At 41.1% G+C, this 27,062-nt stretch overlaps 1 protein-coding gene across 1 annotated transcript in view; it reads left to right on the top strand.

Annotated features, from left to right (window-relative positions):
- stk40 (serine/threonine kinase 40) overlaps nucleotides 1-25,814 on the top strand; it is a 61,612-nt gene extending 35,798 nt beyond the window's left edge. Inside the window, exons 8-11 of the mRNA XM_078566951.1 lie at nucleotides 14,864-15,008; nucleotides 18,540-18,659; nucleotides 21,070-21,154; nucleotides 24,884-25,814. Of these exons, the coding sequence (XP_078423077.1) occupies nucleotides 14,864-15,008; nucleotides 18,540-18,659; nucleotides 21,070-21,154; nucleotides 24,884-25,099 (566 nt within the window). The 3' untranslated portion in view covers nucleotides 25,100-25,814. The remainder of the gene's footprint in view (nucleotides 1-14,863; nucleotides 15,009-18,539; nucleotides 18,660-21,069; nucleotides 21,155-24,883) is intronic.
- Nucleotides 25,815-27,062: the final 1,248 nt, after the last annotated feature.

The following is a 27,062-nucleotide window of genomic DNA, read 5'->3' as shown; positions in this document are numbered from 1 at the left end:
AACTCAGCTATGAATTTTCACATTGTTGTGATCCGTGTAGAGACCTGTAACTTTTAAAGAGATTCGAACGATAGTTAGTAGCTTGAAGAATGACATGCCAAGATTTTGCGTTTTAAAACTTACTGTAATAAATGCTCTATTTTATTTTTGGAGGCAACTTAAATTTTAAACTACAGAGGAACTTTCCCCTTTGTATGTATCACTCATTGCATTCTCCATGGAATTAGACCTTAAAGCACAGTCCACAGTTTCTCCCAGCTTCTAATGGGTTCCCATATCCCTGCCTCGCCAAATAGTAATTTCAAATGACTGTCTCTAGGTGCTTTCCTCCGTTCTCGGTGAGTTTCTTAAATCCACAACCAGCAGTAAAGCCTGCCCCGATGATGATTCTTCCCCCTGGCCATGCAAAGGCAAATCTCCTGGAATCTTTAGATGGCTGCAGGATACGCCTCTTCGACTAGAGACTCCCTCCCTCCTGCATCCGGCTGCTATGATAGCTCGCAAAGTCTAGCAGCCTTTTCACTCTGCTGACCACACAGAACTGCTGTCTACCTGTGATATTCCTTGATTTGTAGGGAAGCCTGTAACTTGATCTCAAAAATGGCTTCCTCTGTCCTCTTACTCATGTCAACATGAAACACATTAACCTTGCATTCAGGTGGAACTGCTGATGAGTTATTCTTGACCCTAACTTCCTTTCACCTTAGAAGTAAATGGACAGCTTACAGCACAGCTGTTTGCAACCTGATACCTAGAACATCTTTTTTGGGATTTTGGGAGACCAAGGTCTATTAATTGTAAACTCAGACTGCTGCCATTGCCTCCAAGCATAAATACCTCTTATCTTACCAGGAAAATGATCTAAGCCTTCCTTTGATCACTTATAATCAAACTATCGAGGCTTACTGTCAGGCAGGCGGCAGAGCAGATCATGTGACACCCCCCGCCCCCCCGACCGCCAAACCACCACTTAGTGTTTGAAAAATCACGAAAGCGGAGAGTGGGAAGAAGTCGAGCCAGATTGCTTCTGTCCAACCAGGATCCGGGTGAAGGGAAAAGATTTGATCCAAGAGAGTGCCTTTCAGGTTCTGCAACATGCCACCATTCATAATGGCCTGGCGATGATGGGGCCTTTGGGGCCCAGGGTGCTCGGTTTTGGTGTAAGGCTGTTACAAAGGCCAGGCTTTAAAACATTTTTTGAAAATTCATTCTTGGGATGTGGGTGTGGCTGGCTCGGCCAGCATTTATTGCCCATCTCTAATTGCCCTCAAGAAGGAGGTGATGAGCTACCTTCTTAAACTGCTGCAATCCATGTGGTGTAGATACACCCACAGTGCTGAGTGGCTTGCCAGAGGGAATTCAAGAGTCAACTACACTGCTGTGGGTGTGGAGTCACATGTAGGCCAGACCAGGTAAGGATGGCAGATTTCCTTCGCTAAAGGACATTAGTGAACCAGATGAGTGAACCAGTGACAATTGACCATGGTTTCATGGTCATCATTAGACTTTTAATTCTAATTCTAAATTTTTTTTTATTGAATTCAAATTTCACCCTATGTCATGGTGGGATTTGAACTCGGATCTCGGGATTACTGGTCCAGTGAAAATATACTCACTGTCTCCCACTACTGCCGAGTGAGTGAGTGACAGGGAGGGTGCTTGGGAAGAGGGGCTGCCAAGTTTGGGGAAGGAGGTTTAGAAGAGGGGCTGCTGACTCAGTGAATGGAGTATAGGGGATTTGGAAAGAGGAGCTGTTGAGTGAATGGGAAGGGATTTTGAAGGAGGGGCTGTTTAGTGAGTGTGTGTATGAGGAAGAGGGGTGTGGGGGAGAGAAGTTGATTACAATGTGTGTTGGGGAGGTGACAGGAAAGAGGCTTCACTGAGTCTTCAATCACCAGGGAATGTGGAGAGCTTGGCTGACACCTACATAAAAATAACATTTTTACTAAGTGCTAAAAACACAGATTTTAATAAGTATTTGCTATATTATTATATGTTTAGTTTTAATATGCAAAATTTAATAATATACTGAATGCAACTATGCTTTATTTGTTTTTTCCTGGCATCCATATTATTTTTCAAGAGTTTTTTGTATATTTGTTCATGGGTTGTGGGCATCGATGCCAGTGCTAGTTTATATTGCCCATCCCTAATTGCCTTTGAGAAGGTGATGGTAATTTAAAATGGGGTTACGTTGGAAAATAGTTTGAAGCACTGCCATAGTCCTTTTGCTTCGTTTCACATGTACATAACCCGGCAAGGTCATGTTCGGTTGTTAGTATGAACTTTATCTTATATTACGTGCACCAACTGCATTGAGATGTTGAGGTCACTGGTGATTTGATATAAATGCATTGGTCCACAGTCTTGACTGTAATAGACGGTAAACAAAGGCAAAATTAATGTTTCTACCCATTTGAAGTCTAATAATTCCACCCATTTGAAGTGGCCTAGAAGCATTTGCATTTCACTACAGATCATTAAAAGTGGTGTAATTACATGGTTCCTTTCCACAGAAGATTTTCACACCTTTTTGTCTTCGGCCTCTCTCATCCCTGAGTAATCCAGAGGCCCAAGATGTGAGTTGAAACCCTGCCATGACAGCTGGTGGAATTTAAATTCAATTAATTAATTTAACCTGGAATAAAATGCTAGTCTCATTAATAATGACCTTGGAACTACCGTATTATCGTAAAAGCCCATCTGGTCCCCTAATGTCGTTCAGGGAAGAAAATTTGTTGCCTTTACCCAGTCTGGCCAATTTGTGACTCCAGACCCACATCAATGTGGTTGACTCTTAACTGTCCTCTGGAATGGCCTAGCAAATCACTCCAGGAAATTAGAGGTGAGCAATAAATGCGGCAATGCACGCATCCAAAGAACAAATTTTTAAAAAAGGGAATATCACAGGTGTCCTTTCCTGACACCCACATCCATAAAATTTCCAGTATTGGATCATTGCATAGTGATCAAAATATACTGAAGCTAATTATAGCACCTCAGCACATGACCAGATGATAGCAGCTAATTGGGCACAAACTGGAAACTGAACTTGGTTTTCTAGTCAGTATGGCTTTCATAATTTGTTTCTTGGGCTGTCGTTGATGATGGCAAGGCTGCATTTATTTTTCATCCCTAGTTAACCTGAAAAGATTAAATGTCTTGAAGCCATTATTTTTGCAGAGTACATTGCTAAGCACTCAAATCAACAGTGCAGTGTGAGGCTGGAGTTGCACGTATGGCAGGTTGGGTTACAGCGGCAAGTTTGCTTCCTTGGCGAATATTGGTAGACAGCAATCTGGCAGCTTTGTATGCTTTTGTCTCATTCAACTTCATAACTTTAGCTTTCTGGTTCAGTTTATTGGGCTGTCCTCTGCCCAGCATCTTGTGCATATTTCTAAATTCTGATCTAATGCTGTCATTACAACCCAAATGGTATCCCGCCTCTCTGTTTACTCTTATTGCTTCTTAATTCTAAAATCTCAGAAGCAATAGTAACTTTAATGAGTGATTGATTGTGTATTTTCTTGCGTACTTGGTGTGATAATATTCTTATTGGGACTTCATTGAATTCCTGGGAAGGGAAAGCAAATTCAAAGGCACATGGAGTCCATTTCACTCGATCAGAATGGACTGTCTACCGAAAGCTTTGCAATTAAATGTTTTAATTAACAGTGTGTGTAGGCTGGCCAAATGAGGACAAGAAAGTTGTTTGCAATACCACTGCATTCTCCAAGCTTTTAATAATCCTGAACGACCACAGTAACACACCCACAAGCCCTAAAACTCTCAATTTAACACACAAATGACTAGACCAAATACTAACATTCTCCCATTGTTTAGTTGGTAAATTAACGCACTGAACCATAGCGAGCTGGGAGTCCAAGTTTCAATCGCTGGTCTGTTCTCAAGTTAGCTGATTTCATCCTGTGTGGTAAGACCATCATAAGTTGCCTTCGTGTCAGGGCTAGAAAGGGGCAACTGAAAACACACCTCCTGCTCTGAAAAGATCTGAAGCCAAGTGTATGAGTATCAGTGTTGGCTGTGACATTTTCCCAACAGTACTATTAACTGCCTTAGTGCTATATGGTACTGGGAAATATGGAAAAGAGTTAAAATATAAAATGATTTTTGATTATAACATGTAATTTTGTTCGGAAGCCTTCCTATCCCTATTTGGGGATATAAGTAAAGAGGGTCTTCTGCATGGGCTCGAGGTCATTGCTGAAGCAGACTCAACACGGCCATCTTGAGCTGTTTCACCAAAGGTGCCCTTCTTTTATACAATCAAGTAAGGCTCTGTATTGATTTAGCTCAGACTCTGATGAAGCAACCCATGCCATCTTCTGCAGGATATGGGCAACAACCCACTTGGATCCAGTCACTGCCTGGCACTGGTCATTCTAAATAAAAAAATAGCTTCGTCCCCCGACCTTCAATGACACCAGCATTAAGTCCCCTAACATCAACATTGAAAGAGTTACTATTGACCAGCAAGTTAACTGGGCCAGCCATATCGACACCCTGTTTGGAGGCTGAGTACTCGCTGTGGTTTTGTTTTTGAAATTTGAATCTCCTGTCTGACATGGAGAGGGAGAGTGGAAAAATAAAACCAAACTACCTCACGCAACAGAAGCCACTCTTGGGAATGTGCTGCTTGTGTCTCATATTGTTGAGCTCTGCTCTGTGCTCTTGGGTTTCTGTTCACTGAAGCAAAAACTTAGGTTGTAAAGGAAAACGAGCAACTTGAGCATACTGTACTTTCCTCACTGGCTGTTTTTTCATCAATGATCCATTCCTGTACTCTGACCTTGATTCAGTCTCCTTCACCTGTCAGGAATTAACAGGAAAAACGAACCACGATTTTTCAATCTGCACTTTAATTCAATGCTTTCAATTTATAAATAGAACATTTCTGAGATTTCACCAATTTCATTCAGTTATTAATCTGGTGAAGGTTAGTTGCAGAAGAGGTCTTTGATCATGAACATTTAGATTATTAAATTTCGTACAAGTTTAGCAATATAACCTTGGCAATTGCAGTGTACAAAACAACAGCCTTTGTGCTGAATAAACAAGACCTCACACAGCAATTTGTGCGCATGTGGAAATAGTTGGTTACCTTTACATTGCTTAATCGTTCTGTACGGCATTGCACTTTACATCTTTGTTTTGGCTGGAGCCGTAAAAAAGATAACTGGGTTCTGAGCAGGGAATTAGTGGAAAATAGCCTCTGGATAAGCTTCTTTTTGGAGTTGTGTGATCCTGATGTGTTTCTAATGAAGCTAGTGTCTTTTTCTTACCCTGTGTATTTTAGCAAAAATTTGGATTGGTTTTGATAGTGTAGTCACAGCACAATAAGTGGATAGAAAATATTTTTCTCCCTTGGTGGAACTGCCCTAGAAAAACCTGAAGGCCTTGGATTGCTGGTTTGTGCTGACTTAATTGACCTCAGCTGAGGTGAATGTTGAGATGCTACAATTAGCCTAATCTTCTGTGTGTCAAAGGTGGGGGGAATACTAGTCATGGTTCCTATTCCTGATTATTGTACACTGTTGGAAAGCATACTTGTATAGATGTTGAGAAAAGGATCAAGTTCTGCTGCTTCAGGTGAAACAGCTAGCCATTACTCACTAACCTGGCTCACTTAGCAAGTTACTAGATGGCTGTTGGCAGCTAAGGGACCATACTAGAACAAGGAATCAACATGTTCAGAGGAGATGGGGCGATAATTACATTAAATTGTATATAATTAATAGCACAGAACAGGCCATTCAGCCCAACTGGCCTATGCTTAGGGAGAGACTTCTTATTAGAATCGATCATTAAGCAGGTTATAGCCAGGTACTTAGAAGAGCTCAAGCATGGTATAAGGTGCCACATCAAATGCCTTCTGGAAATCCAAGTACAGTACGCCTACAGGCTCCCCTTTATCCATTGAGCATGTTACTCCTTCAAAAAACTCCATTAAATTGGTTAAACATGATCTTTCTTTCACAAAGCCATGCTGACTCTTCCCAATTGCCTTGAGCTCTTCTAAGTACCTGGCTAAGTATTACAGAAAATAAAAGCGCATGGCGTAGTAGGTAACATATTAGCATGGATAGAAGATTGGCTGGCTGGCAGAAAGCAGAGAGTGTGCATAAATGGGTCTTTTTCTGATTGGCAGGATGTGACAAGTGGAGTCCCACAGGGGTCTGTACTGGGGCCTCAACATTTTATGATTTACATCAATTACTTAGGTGAGGGGAGAGAAGACATGGTAGCTAAATTTGCAGATGACACAAAGGTAGGTAGGAAAGTATGTTGTGAAGAGATCATGAGGTTGCAAATGGATATATATAGGTTGAGTGAGTGGGCGAAGATCTGGCAAATGGAGTTTAATATGGGAAAATGTGAAGTTGTTCACTTTGGGAGGAAGAACAAAAAGCAGCATATTACTTAAATAGAGAATGACTGCATAATTCTGAGGTGCAGAGGGATCTAGGTGTTTTAGTACATGAGTCACAAAAGGTTAGTATGCAGTTACAACAAGTAATTAAGAAGGCTAATGGAATGATATCCTTTATTACGAGAGGGATTGAACATAAAAATAAGGATGTTATGCTTCAGTTATACAGGGCATTGGTGAGACCGCATCTTGAATACTGTGTTCAGTTTTGGTCTCCTTATTTAAGTAAGAATGTAAATGCATTGGAGGCGGTTCAAAAGAGGTTTACTAGATTGATACCTGGAATGAGTGGGTTGGCTTGTGAGGAAAGGTTGGATAGACAGGGCTTGTTTCTGTTGGAGTTTAGAAGAGTCAAGGGTGATTTGATTGAGTTATACAAGATCCTGAACGGCGTTGACACGGTGGATGTCGAAAGGGTGTTTCCTCTTGTGGGTGAGCCCAGAACTATAGGGTACTGTTTTAAAATTAGGGGTCGCCCTTTTAGGATAGAGATGAGGAGAATTTTTTTTCTTTGAGGGTTGTGTGACTTTGGAATTCTCTGCCTCAGAAGGTGGTGGAGGCAGGGTCATTGAATATTTTTAAGGCAGAGGTAGATAGATTCTTGTTAGGCCAGGGAATCAAAGGTTATCGGGGTTAGATGGGAATGTGGAAATGGAAACACAAGATCATCAGCCATGATCTTATTGAATGGTGGAGCGGGCTCGAGGGACCAAATGGTCTATTCCTGTTCCTATTTCTTATGTTCTTATGAGACGATGACCCAGTGATTATGTCACTGGACTAGTAATCCAGAGGCCCAGGCTAATGCTCTGGGGACATGGGTTCAAATCCCACCATAACAGCTGGTGGAATTTGAATTCAATTAATAAATTTGGAGTATAGTCTCAGTAATGTTGGCCACGACAACTGTCATGGATTTTTACAAAAATCGATCTGGTTCACTAATGCCCTTTAGGGAAGGAAATCTGCCATCCTTACTTGGCCTGGCCTACATGTGACTCCAGACTCTCAACAATGTGTTTGACTCTCAAATGCCCTCTGAAATGGCCTGGCAAGCCAGTCAGTTCACGGGCAATTAGGGATGGGCAACAAACGCTGGCCTTGCAGTGATGCTCACATCCCACGAAAGTATAAAGAAAAAGAATTCCTTCCGCCCTGCTTTATCTAACCCTATCAGCACAACCTTCTCTCTTCCTTTCTCACTCAGGTGAGAAATTATCTAGATGCCATGTAGAGAAAAACGATGCTATTTGCAACTTTTATTCACCTCTGTGCAGAGTGGGTTAGATTTTGAATTGAGGAAGAAGCATTCTACAGCTTCAGCAGGCTGTTCTTTCTCTGCGTTCCCCACTGTCGCAGAAAAATTCAAAATTTGTGGTTGATGTCTTAGGCACAGCCAGTCTTGATAGCTATTCTGAACTGAAACTAATGTAAGAAGAGCAAGTATTAGTTGAGATGACGGTCTTCAGTCTCGTTGTGGGGTATTGCCCTATCTTTCACTCACTGAAATTTTAATTGTCAAGCACATTTTAAAACTCAAAGTACTGGTTTAAAGGTTCTGTTTTGTTTTTACATTGTCATTATAGAAATGACTCATGCATTCACATGCCACATGCTGAATAGATCCTGCACAAGCCACAAAAACCCCAGCTGTCCCAGAATTTGGTGAATTCATTTGTAACCCAATTTGAAAGTGTCACCGGTACTAAATGGCAAACACTCATTCTTGCCCCAGATTTTTGAATCTTCCTGCCTAAAGTATCTGAAAAGAGCTTGTATATATCCTGATCTCTCTTTGTGTCAAAACTGTTTGTGTTAATTTAACCACGATTGCTGTTGTTCCACTATTGATTACTGCCCTAGACCTGAATTGCTCCACCTCCTTGTCCATCTTTGCTACATCTTGTTCTCATTTTCTCCATCTCCTGTGTCTAATGCTGTCAATCCTCCTCAATTACGTTCTTCCTGGCCCTGAAATTCCTTTCCCTCCATTAATCCAGCACAGGATCGTGGCTCCCCTCTGCTTCAAACCAGACATCTTCACTGTGCTCTTCGCAGTGCCTTTCTAACTTAATAGTTTGGCTGACTGCTTTATTCCCCTCACCTGCCATGTTCACCTGAAGGCAAACTTCCATTTCCTCTTCCTGTGTACCAAATAATGTATCCAAATTTGCTGACTCTGCAAAGCTAGGTAAGAAAGTGAGGAAGACACCCAGAGGCTACAAAAGGGTATAGATAGGGCAAGTGAATGGCAGATGGTGTACAATGTGGGGAAATGATCTTATTCACTTTAGTAGAAAGCGTAGAAAAAACTATTACTTAAAATGGTGAGAATCTATTAACGTTGTTCAGAGGGATTTGGGTCTCCTTGTACATGAAACACAAAGTTAACATATATGTAGAGTAGGCAGTTAGGAAGGCAAATGGTATGTTGGCCTTTCTTGCTCTTGTACTCCAACCTTGTTGCAATAAAGTGTTGCTGCAGTTGGGTTTTGATATGACAACACTTGGAGTACAGTGTACCCTTTTGGTCTCTGCACCGAAGGAAGGATGTGCTTACTTTGGAGGGATGCAGCAAAGGTTCAAAGAATGATTACTGTGGTTAGAAGATTGTCTGAAGAGAGATTGAGTAAAATGGGCCTAGACTGTCTGGAGTTAAGAAGAATGAGATTTGATTCTTGGAAGGTTTGACTGAGAGGTTGTTTCCTCTGGCTGGAGAGTCTAGAACATGGGACACAGTCTCGGGTTAAGGGTTGACCATTTAGAACTGAGATGAGAAATTTCTTCACTCAGAACATTGTGAATCTTTGGAATTCTCCATTCCAGAGGATGGTGAATGCTCAGTTGTTGAGCATATTCAAGACTGAAATCGATATATACCTGACCTCTAAGGCAATCAAGGGTTATGGAGACTGGGCGGAAAGTGCAAGTCAAAATTGAAGATCAGCTATGATTTTATTGAATAGTGGAACAGACTCGAGGGGTTGAATGGCCTAATTCTTCTATTTCTTATACCTGTCCCTCCTCCAACGCCCCGCTCCCAACACCACAATTACCTTGACACCTCCAAAGAGCTATCTGCTGTCCCCTCTTCATTTGCTTACTACCCTTTTATGATAGAATTAGCAGATAAGTACACAGCTCACACCCAGCTCTACCCGTCTAGCACTTCTCCTGAATCTCTGCACTACCTCCGATTTCTCAGATTGCTTGTGAGACATCCAGTCTTAGTTGAGATTCATTTTCCATTAGCTAAACATTGGGCAAATCAGCTATTTTCTTTGATTCCCATCTGCCCGCCACGTAAAGTGCCATTTCCACTGATTTCATTCCGAACATCCCTGCCATTGTCTCTGGCTGGACCATACTATTTGCAACCTCAGCTGCTAGACCAAGAGCTGAACTTTAGACCCCATAACCTATCCATTAAGAGACCACCTATTTCCACCTACTTAACGTATCCTGTCTCCATCCATACTCCACTTTCAGCCTCCACTATTCAGGTACTCTCCTGATCAGTCTCCCATTCTCCACCCTCCATAAGCTTCAGCTCATCCAAAATGCTGTCTGTGTCCTATCCTGCATGCACTTATCACTCCTATCTTTGCTGGCCTAGTCCCCCAGTGCTTCCAATTTAACATTCTCATAGGAACATAGGATCGGGAGTACCCCATTTGGCCGTGGAGCCTGCTCCACCATTCAAACAGATCGTGACTGATCATCTACCTCTTACACCATTTTCCCCACTATCCCCATATCCCTTGATGTCATTAGTGTCCAGAAATCTATCGATTTCTGTCTTGAACATGCTCAATGACTGAGCTTCCACAGCCCCCTGGGATAGACAATTCCAAAGACTCTCCACCCTCTGAGTGAAGAAATTCCTCCTCATCTTAGTCTTAAATATCCTGTCCCTTATTCAGAGTGTGTCCCCTGGTACTAGACTCACCAGCCAGGGGAAACATCCTAACAACATCTACCCTGTCACTCCCTGTAGGAATTTAACATTTCAATGAGATCATCTCTCATTCTTTGAAACTGGAGAGAATGCCCTCAATCTTTCCCCATAAGATAACCCCACCATCCTAGGGATTAGTCTGGTGAACCTCTGATGCACAACCCCCATGGCAAATACATCCTTCCTTAGATAAGGACACCAAAACTGTACACATCACTCCAGGTATGTTCTCACCAAGGCTCTATACAATTGCAGCAAGACATCTTTACTCCTGTACTCAAATCCCCTTGCGATGAAGGCCAGCATACTATTCGCTTTCCTAATTGCTTGTTACACCTGCATGCTAGCTTTTAGTGACTCATGAACAAGGACACCCAGGTCCCTTTGAACATCAACACTTCCCAACCTCTGACCATTTAAGGAAATACTCTACCTTTCTGTTTTTTCTACCAAATATTATAGTAAAGTAGATAACTTCACTCTTATTCACATTATATTCCATCTGCCATGTTCTTGCCCATTTACTTAGCCTGTCCAAATTCCCTTGAAGCCTCCTTACACCCTCTTCCCAACTCACATTCCCACCTAGTTTTGTGTCATCAGCAAATGTGGAAATATTACATTTGGTCCTCACATCCAAATCATTTATATAGATTGTGAGCAGCTGTGGCCCCAGCACTGATCCTTGCAGCATCCCACTAGTAACAGCCTGTCCATCTGAGAATGACCCGTTTATTCCTACCCTTTGTTTTTTGCCTGTTAACTAATTCTGAATCCATAGCAGTATATCACCCCCAATCCCATGCGCTCTAATTTTGTTTACTAGCCTCCTGTGTGGGACCTTACTAAAGCCTTCTGAAAATCCAAATACACTGCACCTACTGGTTCTCCTTTATCTATGCTGCAAGTAACATCCTCAAAAAAAAAAAGTCAAACAGGTTGCCAAACATGATTTCCCTTTCATAAATCCATGTTGAATCTGCCCACTCGTATCATTATTTTCCAAGTGATCAGTTATCGCATCCTTTATAATGGATTCTAACATTTTCCCTACTACTGACGTCAAACTAACAGGTCCACAGTCTCAGTTTTCTCTCTCCCTGCCTCCTTAAATAGTGGGCTTACATTTGTTACTTTTCAGTCTTCAGGAACCTTTGCAGAATCTATAGAATTTTGAAAGCATCCACATTCTCTATAACCACCTCCTTCAACACTTTGGGATGTAGCTCATCTGGTCTGGAGAATTATCGCCTACAACATAATTAATTTTTCGAGTACCACCTCTATTAATAATTTCTTTCAGTTCCTCATTTTTACAATTCCCTTGGTTCCCTAGTATTTCTGGGAGATTTTCTGTATCTTCCTCTGTGAAGACAGACACAAAGTAATTGTTTAGTTTCCCTGCCATTTCCCTATTCTTCATTATAAATTCTCCTGCCTCTGCCTGTAATGTGTCCACAGTTGTCCTTGCTAATCTTTTCCTTTTCACAAATCTGAAGAAGATTATACAGTCCACCTTTGTTACTCACTAGCTTGCACTCATATTCTCTTTTCCCTTTCTTTATCAGTTTCTTGGTCATCCTTTATTGGACTTTGAATTGCTCCAAATCCTCAGGCTTACTACTTTTCCTGACAACCTTATAAGCCACTTCTTTTGTTAGCCACGGTTGATTCACCTTTCATGTTGGGTTTTTGTGTCTTTGAGGAATGTATATTCCCTGTAGACTCTGTCCACCGTCACCATCTTTTAATGTATTTTCCCAATCCACCATAGCCAACTTGCCCCTCATACCTTTGTAATACCCTTGTTCAGATTTAGGATCCTAGTTTTAGAATGAACTGTTTATCACTTTCAAGCTTAATGTAAAACTCTGGTATCATATTATGGTCACTGTTTCCTAATGGCTTCTTTACAGCAAGGTTATCAATTAGCCCTTTTTCATTAGATAATGCTAAATCTAAAATAGCCTAATCCCTAGTTGGTTCCTCAGCTTACTGCTCCAGAAACCCACCTCGTACACACTCCAGAAAGTCATCCTCCATAGCATTGATGCTCATTAGGTTTGCCCAGTCTCTATGTAAATTGAAGTCACCCATTATTGTCAATATTTCATGCAGTTTTAATTTCCTGATCCTTGTGTTTAAATTCCCCTCCCCTATTCCTGTAACATCATATACGATTGTTGCATCTCTCCCCTCACCCAGAATTCTAGTCTGTTCTGTTCTCCTACTGTTCACACTACCGTTGGTGCATGTGCCTTCATCCACCCAGGACCCATGTTCTGGAATTCTCTACTTAAACCTTTCTACCTCTGTCCTCCCTTAAGACCCTCCTTAACACCCACCACTTGCACCAAGTTATTGGCCACCACTCCTAATAATCTTTGTTGGCTTGGTGTACATGTTTTGTTTGACTCTGTCTCCTTGAAGCGCTTTCGAACATTTTTTAATGGTACAGGTGCTAAAAAAAATGCAAGTTGTTGGTAGCTTGATCCCCTCTCCTCCAAGCTCTGACTTTTGCAAAGCCTTTGGATTTGTATTCCTCCCCATTATATCACTACTGCAATGATGAGCTTTCCCTGTCGCTCCTCATACTCACTTTTCCTCTTGTTTGCCCAGTACGTTAACCAATGCTCATTTTGTTGACTGAGTCATCATTCCCAGAATCTCAGAACTGTGGGATTTCTTCCTCCTACAAGCTATGCTTCTATAATTTGGTGTTGCCTAACCACTAATTGTTTGTCCAACCTCCTTTAACCTTAGTGGTGTTTTGTACTTTGAACTTTAATTATGCACCTTGGTTTCTAAGTAATGAAAGTACTCCTGCAGCATTGCTTTTTGATATGTTAGCATGTCTCTTTTTATTATTCATTCATGTAATGTGGATCTCAATGGTAAGGCCAGCAGTTATTGCCCTCGAAGGCGGCAGTAAGACACCTCCGTGTACTGCTGCAGTCCATGTGGTGAATGTACTCCTACAGCTCTGTTCAGGAGGGAGTTTCAGAATTTTGACTCTGCGACAGTGAAGGAACAGCAATTTAGTTCCAAGTCAGGATGGTTTTGAGGAGAACTTACAGCTAGCAGTCAGTGTTCCCATGCACTTGCAGCCCTTGTCCTTCCGGATCAGGGGTCAGCAACCTTTTCTACCCGAAGAGGCATTTTTAAAAGAAATTGCCTAAAATAAAAGCTACTGGGAGCCTTGCGCCAAAAATTTGGCTGTTCTAAACCAAATACTTGACAAATTGCCAAGTATCTGTAGTAGAGTGTATAATTTACATACATAAATTCAAAGTTTATTTATTATATATCAGTAGGAAATAAATTGAAATTAAAGTGGACCTAATTCTGAATTATCATTTGTTGACTTTTTTATAATAATTTTCTCAGTAAAGTCATCTTTAAAACAAACTTTAACTTGGTGTTGAATGAAGACAATTTTTTTGGCTAATGATTCTCATCCCAAAGATAGCTTCTAATAGCACATTCAGAATAATCTATTGTTTCAGCTATATTAGAAACAATAATGGCTGCATCCATAAAACCTGTTCCTCATACCAAAGGCATTACCTATAACCGTGGTGTAGCTATTCCACTCAAACAGGTTTATTTAGAGAATGATAATGATTTTTGTTAAGATAATCATTTGAAACTGTAATGTACAGCATAATAATTAAAAACAAGGCTCTTACTTTTCTTGACTTCATTTTTTTAGTCTTGTTTCATGATAATTTGATCAACAGGAAACGGCTAGGAGCCAGAAATGCGATGTTAAGGAGTTGCAGGTTGCAGACCCTGATCTAGGTAGTAGAGGTTGTGGGTTTGGGATGTACTGGCGAAGGATCTTTGGCAAGTTGCTTCAGTGCATCTTATAGATGGTACACACTGCAGCCAAGTTGTGCTGGTGGTGGAGGGAGTAAATGTTAAAGGTCCTGTTTAATGTTTACCTTCGTATAGCACAATCCAAAATTGATTTGTTGTGTGAAATGTTTTTGAGATGATTTAATAACGTTGTGAAGTGTTGCTTAAATATAGCATGAACAGTATAATTTCATGTAGGACTCCATTGCAACAATCCCACCATGGCTAAGGGCGGGTAACATTACAACAGTGAGCAGTCAGGGCCTGTCGGGCTCTACCGTGCCTTACACTGAGGACTGATGAGACATGCTTGTGTCTGTGCTGAGGGTTTACAGTACCTGAAATGACGTGGAGATGAAAATTCATTTGAAGAGAGAAGCCAAATCTTTAGAGCAAGCGATCTTCTGCATTGTCAACTCCATAGTAATATTGCAAAGTTGGATTGGCAGCAGCCCAGGAGCAATTTGCCTGATGACCCAGGGCTCTTGGTTGATGAGTAACATATAGGATTCATGCATTCATTGCATAATTAGTCAGCGGTTGAGGGATTGAAGCTTTAGCGGAGCATGTTATTTTGTATGTCTTTTGTTTTTCAGGCCGACCATACAGGGGCAAACCCAGTGACATGTGGGCACTTGGTGTGGTGCTCTTCACCATGCTTTATGGACAGTTCCCGTTTTATGACAGCATACCTCAGGAGCTTTTCAGGAAAATCAAAGCGGCAGAATACACCATCCCAGAGTGAGTTGAGGTTTTTGTCTTTGGCTTAAAAATTACCTTGATTACTTAATTACATAAAACCACGTTTATATTATTTTAAAATCCTGCCCCATCCCCTGGATGTTGACTGCCATACATGATAGTGAAATCTAGATGGAATGATTTTTAGGTAGGGGATGTTTAAAGGAACAACCTCTGTATTTTTGCTATATTTCACAAGTCATTTTAGCACTGGCTCCTTTCAAGAGTGGCTGTGTGGCAAATAGTTCATTTTACTAGAACCTTCATCAGTCATTAGTAATCCAAGCTCAGGAGACTTTTAACCAAACTTAATTGGCAGACCCTCTTTTTTTAAATGCAACTAACAGAAGTCTGCTTGTCATCACAAGATTTTCACTGATGAAGGAGGCCATTTGGTCCACCCTTGTAGAAAGTCCTTAAGGTCTGCATTGCAGCATTCAGCTTGAGCGATTCAATGGCTTTTGGTTCCACTGGTCTGCCAGAGAGTCCATTCTGTGTGTTGATCACCCCTTGTGTAAAGAACTTTTTGATATCTTTTCCATATATGTCTTGTATTAGTTTAGGTATTTGTCACTTTGTTTTACTTTAAAGTAACTTTGTGAATTTGCCTTTTTTATACTATTAATAATGTTGGGCATCTCTAAGATCACCTCTCTGTCATCTCCCTTCAAGCCTGAGGAGTCCATATTTTTTCACTGAGGCCTTGTACTGGGGCCAGTCTTGTGCTCTTCTCTGTGCTGCCTTCAAGTCTTGATGTACTGCATCCAGTTCTGGCCACCAAGACTTATGGTGCAGTCTGACCAGAGCACTGCATTTATTGAGTACAAATTCTTCAGGCTTGTATTGTACTGTTTTGGCTCTGCTGTTCAGCAACCTATGGGCCTAGTTTGCAGCTCTGCATGGGTTGAACATTGCTGAGCACCACATCTCTGAAGGCTCCTCGATCTCTTCCAGTTGACCTTTAACTATTTCTGCCATTTATGATGTACATGTCTCTCTCTCATTGTTTCTTCCAATCTGCATTGCTTTGCATTGCCCTGCTTTTGTTGCATGCACAACACTGAGAGCCTTTGATCTGTTCTTTTCACTTTTCATAGTTTGTTTTTAACAAGTGCACTCGTCTGGTTCTTTGGTAATTGTTTTTGCTTGCACAAGGTGCTAATTTGTAATGCTATAAAAGTGTTGCTAACACTGACTGTGTGAGGGGACTGAATCGCATGCACAGCTAAAATGGACAAAATTGCTGAACTTCCCTAGAGTGGGGTTGGTGACTGTAGCTTTGCTGTTGATGAGTCAGTTGCCACACATTGGCTGGGTTCCACCAGTGCCTCCATGTCAGCTTTCTGGTTATTACTTAGTGTTTAAACTAATACCACTCAAAAACAATTAAATATCCATGTTCAGAATTCTTTAAAAAGTGCTTCCACTATTAAAAGGATTTTGAAAATGCTTCAGTTTTTCTTTGTAAATAGGAATGAATACATCTGTCTGTCTCTCGCTTTAAACTGACTTTGGGAGTGGTTTACCACACTTTGTTAACCTATTCAGCTGGATGTTAAATGATGTAATAGGGAGACAACAGGTTGGGATCCCAGCAGCATAAGAACAAATGCACTGCTGTGTTGCCTTCATCCAAATCAGCAATTGAAAGCCAACCCTGTATAGTCTTGCAGCCTTTTTGACAATATCTATGCTAGTGTGAATTGGCAGAATTGCCAATTGGGCAAACTTGGAATGCTGTGGCACCTGTAGGACTACCCTAGCATATGTTGGCACCTTAATAGATACCTTAGTATCTGTGAAATTGAGGAGGGGTTCCGTATTCTATTTGCAGCTAACAAATTTCTTTTGAAATATAAGCCACTCATTTTGTACGTAAATGTGACAATCGGTCTATGCACAAAAACAGTGGAATGACCACTGAATCTGTTTGCATGGTTAGTTGCAAACTTCTGAAAGTGAAGAATAGGAAAAGATCAGTTGGTCCATCAAGTCTGTCCAGTAGAGCAACCCTTGTCTAACAGGACCCCCATCTGCTTGCCCTCTCTCTTCCCTTCCCCATCCAATAACCGTGCATCTACTGGGGGGAATGCCAGACATAAATTTAGGGATTTAAAAAAAAACTGGTTAATTCCTCTCTCATCCCCAAAGGAGATCAAGCAAGTTCCAGGAGACCACAGTGACTTGGGGAGGCATTCCTCCAGTATCATCTATGTCGTTGTGTCAGCCATGCTCTTATACCTCTGACTGCTTGAAACTAAGGGAGGAATGTTGACCGACACTGGAGGAACTCTCTGGTCTTCAGAAAAGTGCCATGATACTCATCTGAGCAGGCAGATGTGCCTCCATTTAAAGTCTCACCTAAAGGACTGCAACAATAACAATGCAGCTCTTTGGCAGTACTGCAGTACGTGTCTGCGTAAATTGTGCTCCATTTCTGGAATGTGTGTCATACTTAACAATCTACAGAAGTGAGAACGCTGAGGTAAGAAGAATGAAAAGCTGTAAAATCAGAATTCCTGTAAAATTGTAATAGTTAGAAAGTGCTCTGATTCTAAACATAATAGTTTTGGCCAGAGTGAGTGATGAACATCAGAATCCTGACAATGAGAGAGCGAGATAAACTAATGGGTGTAGTTACTGCTGAATCATTCTTCGATGTGACTCTCATAGGATGATTCAGCTCCCTCACAGACCTGATCATTACCTCTGGCAATACACTGATGGCGCCCGGATTCGCTAAATTAAAATGTAGTCAGCAGATGGAGGAGGGACAGATGCACATGTTAATTGCAATCTTCTGTAATGGTTTAAATTTAAGTTATTTTAAATTTAATTTAAGTATAAGGCTGACTGTAAATTCTGAGTGGAAATTTAAAGCCCACTGCTGGTGAGTTACCAATTGGCTTAACTTTTTTGTTGCAAGAAATGATTAAATCATTTGCTCAGTATTCACCATTTGACCATGTTTACATGCCAAACTGGTGATTTCCTTTCCTACGCTGTGCTAAATGCCTTCTAAAGTACTACCACCAGTGGGGGAAAAAGCAAGAGTTTCCATTTCACAGATGTCCATTTTTTTAATTAAAAGCATCAACAAAGCTCTTGGAAAAAATCACTGTCTATTGTTAATCAATGATTTGTTTTCCTCCATGTTCACTTTGCAAAGAAATGTTACTTTGCTTCTATATATGGGAGCATTAGTTTCCATTAACTCTGTAACCTTTAGGTTTGCAGTGTTTTTAAAAATCTCATTACTGCTCAGATCTGTAAGGTTTGTTTTGTTTGGGGAGGTGGATTTTGTGAGCATTACTCACTGGTTTCTAGTTGCTTGTCTTGTGCCTGAGGTATTGGGTGTGCTGCTGTGTGACTCATGGGTTATATGTTCTACACTGCGTTGTGTCAAATTGATGCAAGCTTTATTATGCAGCTGGCGCTGTTGTTGGTGGGTTCAGTTTTTTCTCTTTTCCATAAAAATGCTATCCAGCCAGTATTGATTATCATTTTTTCTTCTTTCTTTCTCCCTTACAGGGACTGCCGTGTATCAGAAAACACAGTTTGTTTAATCCGAAAACTGTTGCTTCTGGACCCACAACAAAGGCTGACAGCTACCGAAGTGCTGGATTCTCTGAGTTCCATCATAGCTACATGGTGAGATTGCCATGCTGTACATACATTGTAGCTCCATTCATGACCTAAGCCTGAACCACTTAGCAAAACTCCAGATTTCTTTCTCTCCTCATCTCACCTCAAACCAAACTCCAAACCTATATTGTCAGAGAGCCTGCTTTCGAGGCCCTGTCTAGCTCACCTGTATTACAGTGTAAGTGGCTGATAGTGTTTATGCATGCAATCAGGAAGGGATTTCCCATCAGGCTGTCCCTATTTGAAGTCTCCACACTCCTTTTCTCTCATCAAGAGCTACTTGAGGCATTATCCCAATTGGAACTGTGAATTCTGTTGAAGCATTTCAGAAAATAATCTTTTAAATTTGCACACCTAAATATAACTTTCACACTCTTGCTATGCCCTGAAATTTGTGTAGTAGAACAATCTACATATAACGCATTCTAATGAGAAACATTTTACAACAATTCTGTTCTAATGATCCGTGAATATTTGTTTGGTAATGGTTACTTGCAACCCGGGATGTACAAGAATTTTTAGGTGCAAGAAGAGGTCATCTGAGTGTGTCAGCTGTGGCTCAGTTGGTAGAACACAAGAATTAGGAACCGGAGTAGGCCAATCGGCCCCTCAAGTCAGCTCTTCCATTGATAAGATCATGGTTGGTCTGATTGTGGCCACAACACTTTCTTGCCTGTCCCCCATAATCCACGTGTTGATCAGAAGATTTATCTAACTCAGTCTTGAATATGTTCAATGATCCAGCCTCCACTGCTCTCCGGGGAAGAAAATTCCACAGACTAATGTCCCTCTGAGAGCAAAAAAAATTCTCTTCATCTCAGTCTTAAATGGGAGACCCCTAATTTTTAAACTGTGTCCCTTAGTTCTAGTCTCTCCCACAAGGGGAAATATCCTCTCAGCATCCACCCTGTCAAGTCCCTTCAGGATCTTATGTTTCAATAAGATCACCTCTCATTCTTCTAAACTCCAATGAGTATAGGCCAAACCTGCTCAACCTTTCCCAATAAGATAACCACCTCAATCCAACGAATCAGACAAGTGAACCTTCTCTGAACTGTTTGTAATGCAATTATATCCTTTCTTAAGTAAGGAGACCAAAACTATAAACGGTACTGTAGGTGCAGACTAAGGCCCTGTACAGCTGTAGCAACACTTCCCCAATTTTATAATTGATTCCCCTTGCAATAAACACCAGCATTCTATTTACCTTCCTAATCATTTGCTGCACCTTCAGCTGTGGCTCAGTTCATAGCACCCTCGCCTTTGAATCAGAGGGTTGTGGGTTCATGTCCCACTCCCGGAAACCAAGAACTGTGAATGTACTCGAAAGAGTTACAATCTGTGACTGTTGATAACTCGAAAGAGTTACATACCAACCTTTTGTGATTCATGTACCAGGACACCCAGATCCCTCTGTACCACAAGAGTTTTGCATTCTCTCTCCATTCAAATAGTATACTGCTTTTCTATTCTCCCTGCCAAATGGACAAGTTCATATTTTCTCAGATTGTACTTCCATTTGCCAAATTTCTGCCCAATCAGTTAACCTATCTAAATCCCTTTGTAGACTGTTATGTCCTCTTCACAACTTACTTTCCTATCTAATTTGCAGTCTTGCCTCTGAGTCACAAGGTGCTGGGTTCAAATCCCACTCCAGGACTCGAGCACAAAAAATAGGACTTGACATTCCAGTGCAATACAGAAGAAGTGCTGCACTGTTGGAGGTGTCATCCTTTGGATGAGATGTTAAACCGAGACCCCATCTGTCTGGTTGGGTGGATGTAAAAGATCCCATGGCACTACTTCGAAGAACAGGGAAGTTATGCTCGGTGTCCTGGCCAATATTTATCCTTCAATCAATATCATCACAAAAACAGATTATCTGGTTATTAACTCATTGCAGTTTGTGGAAGCTTACTGTGTGCAAATTGGCTACTGCTTATCCAACATTATAACAGTGACTACACTTCAAAAGTACTTCATTGGTTGTAAAGCACTTTGAGACGTCCGGTGGTCATGAAAAGTGCTATATAAATGCAAATCTTTTTTGAGCCTAACAGCCTTTAGAAATCTCAACTCCAACTATCTCCCTTCTTACAATATCCCTTAATTGCTTTTCTTTCCTGAAAGACATTTTGTTACCTTGTGAATCCATTTAAATGACCTCATTGAGTGGTGACTTCCATGTGTGGAAAAAGTTCTTGCCTCACCCTCCCATACCAGCATCCTCGTTCTAAGCTTTGCTCTCCTGGCTGAAAGCTTTGGTTACATTGGGTTTCTATTAATGCAATTGTCGTTTCCAAATACTTGCCATTTTATCAGCATGATAACAAATCACTACATTTTTTAGGAACAGTTTAGCTCAAGTGCAATGGCAGATTTTTCTGACACAATGCTTCTGTGACCTTTTTTGTAGGCAATCTCTTTCGTCACTTAGTGGTCCTTTGCAGGTGGTGCCAGATATCGATGACCAAGTCAACAATCCGGAAATCTTGCAGGAGGTAAGAAGCTCTAGAGATCAGGTGTTCCTGTGCTGCTATTGACTGATATACTGCACCATTCAATTAACTAACAGCAGGATTAAAATCAGTCAACATGAATTCGATTGCTCTGGTGTGTTGGGTTTGGTTCCGTAACTGGGAATTGACTATTCTGGATTTGCACTGTTGTATACAATGAGCCCAACTTCGTAATTTAGCAGTTTTTGGCTGCAATGCTTCATGACCCATATAGTGTAAAACTCTTAACTTGTGGAATCATTATCATTTTGCTGCCATCTAAGCTGTCATGGAGTCTGTAAAATTTGTCTTTTAGCTTCACCATGCAGTTCGGGAAAGGGGCTCATCTCACTGGGAAAACCCGTTGCATATTGTACCTGCAGATAATTGTGTTTCCTGCTGTTAATTTGGTATTGTGTGCTTGGTGTGAGTTAGAGAGAATCAAGCAGGTTTTGACCACCTTGTCCACCAGAATTGCTCTGTGGCCAATTCGCCATGCTGTACATCCCTGAAACATAGCTTTGTGCACTGAGCCAAGGTCACTCCAATCAACAAGCTGTTTGATGACTTCATTTTCCTCTCTCCCAAGGGTGGTGTCTCATCCACTGACAGCTTATTGAAAATATTATTCTTTGCTATTCTTTGTTTTTTTTTAATTCTTGGTGTGAGTGCCAACCCCAGGCAATGAGTGTTAGCAGATTATTTGACCATACATACTCAATTTCCACCAGGTGACATAGAACAGTGCTTAGACGTAGGAATCCCTTCCCCTCCTCCTTAGATCTGGGTGCTCTGGCCAATACTAGCATCCCAACTGCTGTTGTGCCTAAGGTTCAGCAAAGACTGGAGGTAGAACCTGAGACATTTGGTCTGTTGACTCCATCCTATCTTTGCCACTATATTTTACCCGCTTGCTGACTTCTCTGGGAGATGCTACTGACTGTGTTACAGTGTAAACTTTGTGTTATCTGGCACTCTAACTGCAGTTCCTGATGTTTCCCTAATACGAATCATCACTTTACCAACCGGAAGCAATCACAAAGTTATCGGGAATCCATACCTGTATACTGTATTATTTTATACTTTGTTTTAATGTACTGTTGAAGTTTAGAAGTAAAAAGGATTACTGTTGTTTACTTCCTGAACACTTGCATATTAGCTCATGCCACAAGTATTGCACCGTATCCATTGGTAAATGAGACTCTCCATTAACCGGCATTTTTGATTAACCAGCACCACCCATTTCCTGCATATGCCGGACAATAAAAATTTTACCATAATATCATTCAAATAACTCATTGATTGTTTGGGAGGGTGGAACACAGGAACAGAAGTATGACATTTAACACTTTGAATATGTTCGGTTAGACTGTGGCTGTTTTGGATGTCAACTCCATTTTTTTCTTCCTTTTCCCTCACCCTAGAAAAGTCTGTCAGTCTCTGTCTTGAAACTTTCAATTGACTGCCAGAATCCATGTCCATTTGGGGAAAGGTGTTCTAGATTTCCACTGCCCTTTGTGTGAAAAATACTTCCTTATTTCACTCCTGAGTAGCCCAGCACTTCTGCCCCCATATCTCTGGAACCTCTTCGCTAGAGGGGAGAGTTTCTCTGTATCTACCTCTCATTTTCAGCACCTTGATTACATCACCCCTCAATCTTTTGAACTCAAGGGAATGTGAATCAAGTGTTTTTGGATGACCCGTCCTTAATTTACTCCTTTAAGTCCTGCTATCATTCTGGTGTATCTGCACTGTAGCTCTTCCATGGCCTGAGGATCGGAACCCAAAACTAAGTGCCAGAGGGGTTTGACCAGGACAAATCGTTCTTCACTTCATTTCTAACCCCCTTGAATTAAAGTTCCATTAGCCTTTTTGATTGACTATTTGTACTTGTGCACTAGCTTTTAGTAATGTTTTTAGACACACTTAAATCATTTTGCTCCTCCACGGCTCTGGGCTCTTCCATTAAGGAAATATTATGATTTGTGTCTCAAATTAAAAGTGGATGACCTCACGCTTCCCCACAATGAATCTTATGTCACCAGTTTTGCCCATTCATTTTACATTTGTTTACCTTTCCACTCTCGTTCATACCTTTTACTGTGCACCATTTAGTGCCATCTGTAAACTTAGATTTACAAGCCTTATTTTTTTCAATCAAGTGAGTATATACATGGTAAAAATATCTGAGGCCTCAGTATAGATCCCCAGAGGCAAGAGGGTAAATTTGTCATCTTTGAAGCCTATAATTGGATGCTGAACTCTAATTATTTTTTGAACTTTATCATTCAAGATTTACTCTTGTTTTGACAGTAATGTACTGCAGATATTTATGATACAGGGTAACCAAGGCGTTGGAGTTAGTGGTTCTTCAGGATTAAAGTGCTGTGCAACCAACTGTTTGTTGTTAACCGCATTGAAATCAGGCACTGGACACCAATCATGTTCTTCTTGACTTTGGTTGCTGTTTCTCGATAGATGTCCTTAAACAAGCAGCGAGGTTTGGGCAGTGGAAACTGCAACACCAATGACTTTGCTGACTGGGACAATACTATCATTGCAGAGTGAAGTGTGTGACCTTGTGATGTGATCTCTTGGTGCACACGATGGGCAGTAAGGCTTGGCATGTTCATGGTGATAGTTGGGCTATTTAGGGGTGAGGTGGGGGGTGCACTTGGGTTGAGAAGTGAAAGGTGTTGAGCTGTGTCTCTAGGTCATTTCTTCCATAGGGCTTTAAGGAATGTGGGAAGGCAGTGGACTGATTAATGGACCATTGCAAGCAATCAAACATTTTTAAAAATTTACAATTAAATCTTTTCTTCACTTGTGGAACCTGGGGTTAAATCCAGCCAAATGTCACAGTTAAAAGCCTTCTCTCTGACTTTCAAAGAGTTCTAATGTAAAAGGAATATTGGCAGTCTCTTTTCAACTACAGCACTAAATTCATTCTGCATTAATTGGCAATTGTGTTCTTTGGGAAAGAAACACTGTTGGCTGATTAGCCTGGAGGTATGTTGGGGCAGAGTAGAGGAGGATTTGCTGTCCGTCAAACTGCTGTATCTAACAAGGGAGTGATTGAGTACCAGAAATGGAAACGATGTACTATTTCCTCGCACTCAATTGCTTTAATGAACAGAAATTTCATCAAAAAACATGGGAAAACCCAGCTCCTCACTGCTCCCTGAGCAACTCTGTGGGTCAGTTACTGACTTGACGAAGTCGAACTCCAGGCCTAAAATGGTGTGGTGGTGAAGGTTGTTTTTTTTCAAGTGTCCTTTTCAGTACTATGGCATGGTGGGTTTTCAAGTGTCCTTTTCAGTACTATGGCATGGTGGGTTTTCAAGTGTCCTTTTCAGTACTATGGCATGGTGGGTTTTTGCTATGTCCACTTGAACTGTGAAAGTGTACAGCAGGACAGTTGAAAAGTTTGGCTCCAAATATAGATTGTATCTGGAGCTTGCGTTACATAATACTAGGATGAGGTACAGATAGCCTCATGTTTGCCACTACTCTCAGCCATTTGTGGTGCTAAAGTAAGAGTGTCACATTTTCCATTCTTTAATGTATTTGTACTATCATACTAAATGAACTGGGGCAAAAAATGTGATGGAGATTTGCATTTTTCTAATGACTGTCTCCTGGCCCTTTATAATGAATTACTTGGAAATGTAGTGATGTCATTGGGAGGACAAAAAGTGGGGCATTTCTTTAACTTCTCGCTTTCTTTCTCAGGCAAAAGTCACAGAAGAGTCCTCACAATATGAGTTTGAAAACTACATGCGGCAGCAGCTTATGCTGGCTGAGGGAAACACTATGCATGAAGTGAAGAGTTTTGCACACAAGCGCCAGTTCAGCAACATCCCGCCGGTGCGGCGACTGGGCCATGATGCTCAGCCCATAAATCCTCTCGATGCAGCAATCCTTGCTCAGCGCTACTTGCGGAAATGAAGGCTGGAAACAGCATCTGAAGCTCCACAAGCCAAGTTCACAGCACAGTAATACTCATCATGCCACGTAGTACTGATCCTGAGCAATACAGTATTCTGTGACAGATATGTAGCATTGGACGGAGTCTCTTCAAAAGCATAACTGTGTTGTTTTAAAGAGATAGCTGAAGACGGCTTTTTTTATATATCAATATAAAGAAAGGACAGTATTGCAACATCGTCTGGGGCAGTAGTAGATGTTTAGTTTTTACTTTATATAATCTACCTCTTTCTTCATTGAACCAAGACATTCTCAGAACTGTAGATTGAGAGACAGGGCTGAGTTTTTTGTCCTATGTCGTGACTCTGAAAACGACTTGTACTGCAAGAGATTTTGAGAGCATTAAGAATTGGGTGTGTTCATCGCTGTGGAGTCCCTTTTGCCTGCATTAGCGCCAAATAATAGTGTTAAATGTAGGTTGTTGGGGTTATATTTTTTCTTCCCCTTTTGTGAAAATTTTTCTTGCAGAATTCAGTGAGGTACAATGTGTCCAAAAAAAAAAGGAAAATGTGAAGGAAAGAAAATCAATATGATCCCCAGATACATTGTTTTTACTGTGTTTAAGAGCAAAGATCACTTTAGCTGGCCTTTCCCATCTTTTTTGTGATTTTTATTTTTATTTTGTAGTTTAAAAGCTCTTAGCTTGGAGGTTGAATTAAAAAAAATCTTAAGACGTACTTCAAAAGTTGTTTGTGATCCAGGGCCACTGGAATTTGTGAAGTTCACTGAGCTGCAGAAACTGTTAGAACACTAAAGAACAGTTGGGTGTGTCATGTTTTTATTTAACAAGCTCAGGGAGAACATTCACCGTTGCCGCTAGTATTTTGTTAAAGCATTCAATGTGTGAGATACCAACAAGTGTGGCTGTGTGGGAGTTTCAACACCCAGTGGTGGTTCTGTCTTTGCATGCCTCACTTTTGAGTGGAGGGAGGGTTTGAATTTTACAGCACAGGTGGTTGCAGACCTCACTTATGGGAGTGACTTGAGATGAATTGGTTATCACGCGTTCAAATATGCTGACAGAAGTGTAGTTTGGTTTGATTACCAGTAGGCCTGATGACAACAATGACACTGCAGTGATTCTGAGCATTTGGTGAGTTCATTAACCCCTTCAGTTCTTGTTTCACTGCACTAAGTGATTTGCAAATGTAAAATGTTCATCAACCGTGACATTGACCAACTGGTCAGTGATGAGAGAAGCCTTGGTTTGATTGAGCATTGTACAGATTATGTACTGCTACTTACCATCTTGTATCATGCCTGCCTCTCCCCTTGGGCAGGATGCATTTTCTCTCTGGCTGCCATGGTCTAGATGATTTACACTTTCATAAGTGACCACTAGGGGTTGCACGATGATGGCCATGGTCAGCCAATTCTCTGTATCTTACCATGTCTTGGGAAATGGTTCGTATACTGCTTATCACCTCATCCAGTTAGTCTGGCTCGGGTAAAATACTCCCAGCCTTGAAGAGCTGTGAATGTATCAGCTCACTCCATGATCTGGCATTATGCTGGGCCAGCATTATCTGACCTTTTAAGACTTGTCTTAGCTTGCTGTCAGCTCCAGAAGAGTAACCGGTGAAGAATATACATTGACCCTTTTAGTTGGGGCAGTAGATCTTGATCTACTCAGTACTGTCATTTTCCCACCACTTTCGAATGACTGCAGAGACTGCTAAATCTTACCCCAACCCTTCAAGGACTGAGAACCAGATGCTGTCCTCCTGTTAGTCCAAGCTTCTGGCAATCCTTTTAAAGGCTGGGTCTTGGGAGTGTCATTTAACTGTAGCACAAATCACTTATGCCAGCCAGATGTTGCCTGAGTGACTTTAGTATGATGTTGGATTCTTTTCACCCTAATTTTAACGATGGAAGGGTAAAATGATTCAAAGGTAGTCTGCAGTAACATAGAGCTCGGTGTACA

This window comes from Cetorhinus maximus, chromosome 21, assembly GCF_964194155.1.
Source record: "Cetorhinus maximus chromosome 21, sCetMax3.hap1.1, whole genome shotgun sequence".
NCBI classification, from domain to species: Eukaryota; Metazoa; Chordata; class Chondrichthyes; order Lamniformes; family Cetorhinidae; genus Cetorhinus; species Cetorhinus maximus.
Note: the sequence above shows the minus strand (reverse complement) of the source record. Positions and strands in the feature narration are given on the sequence as shown.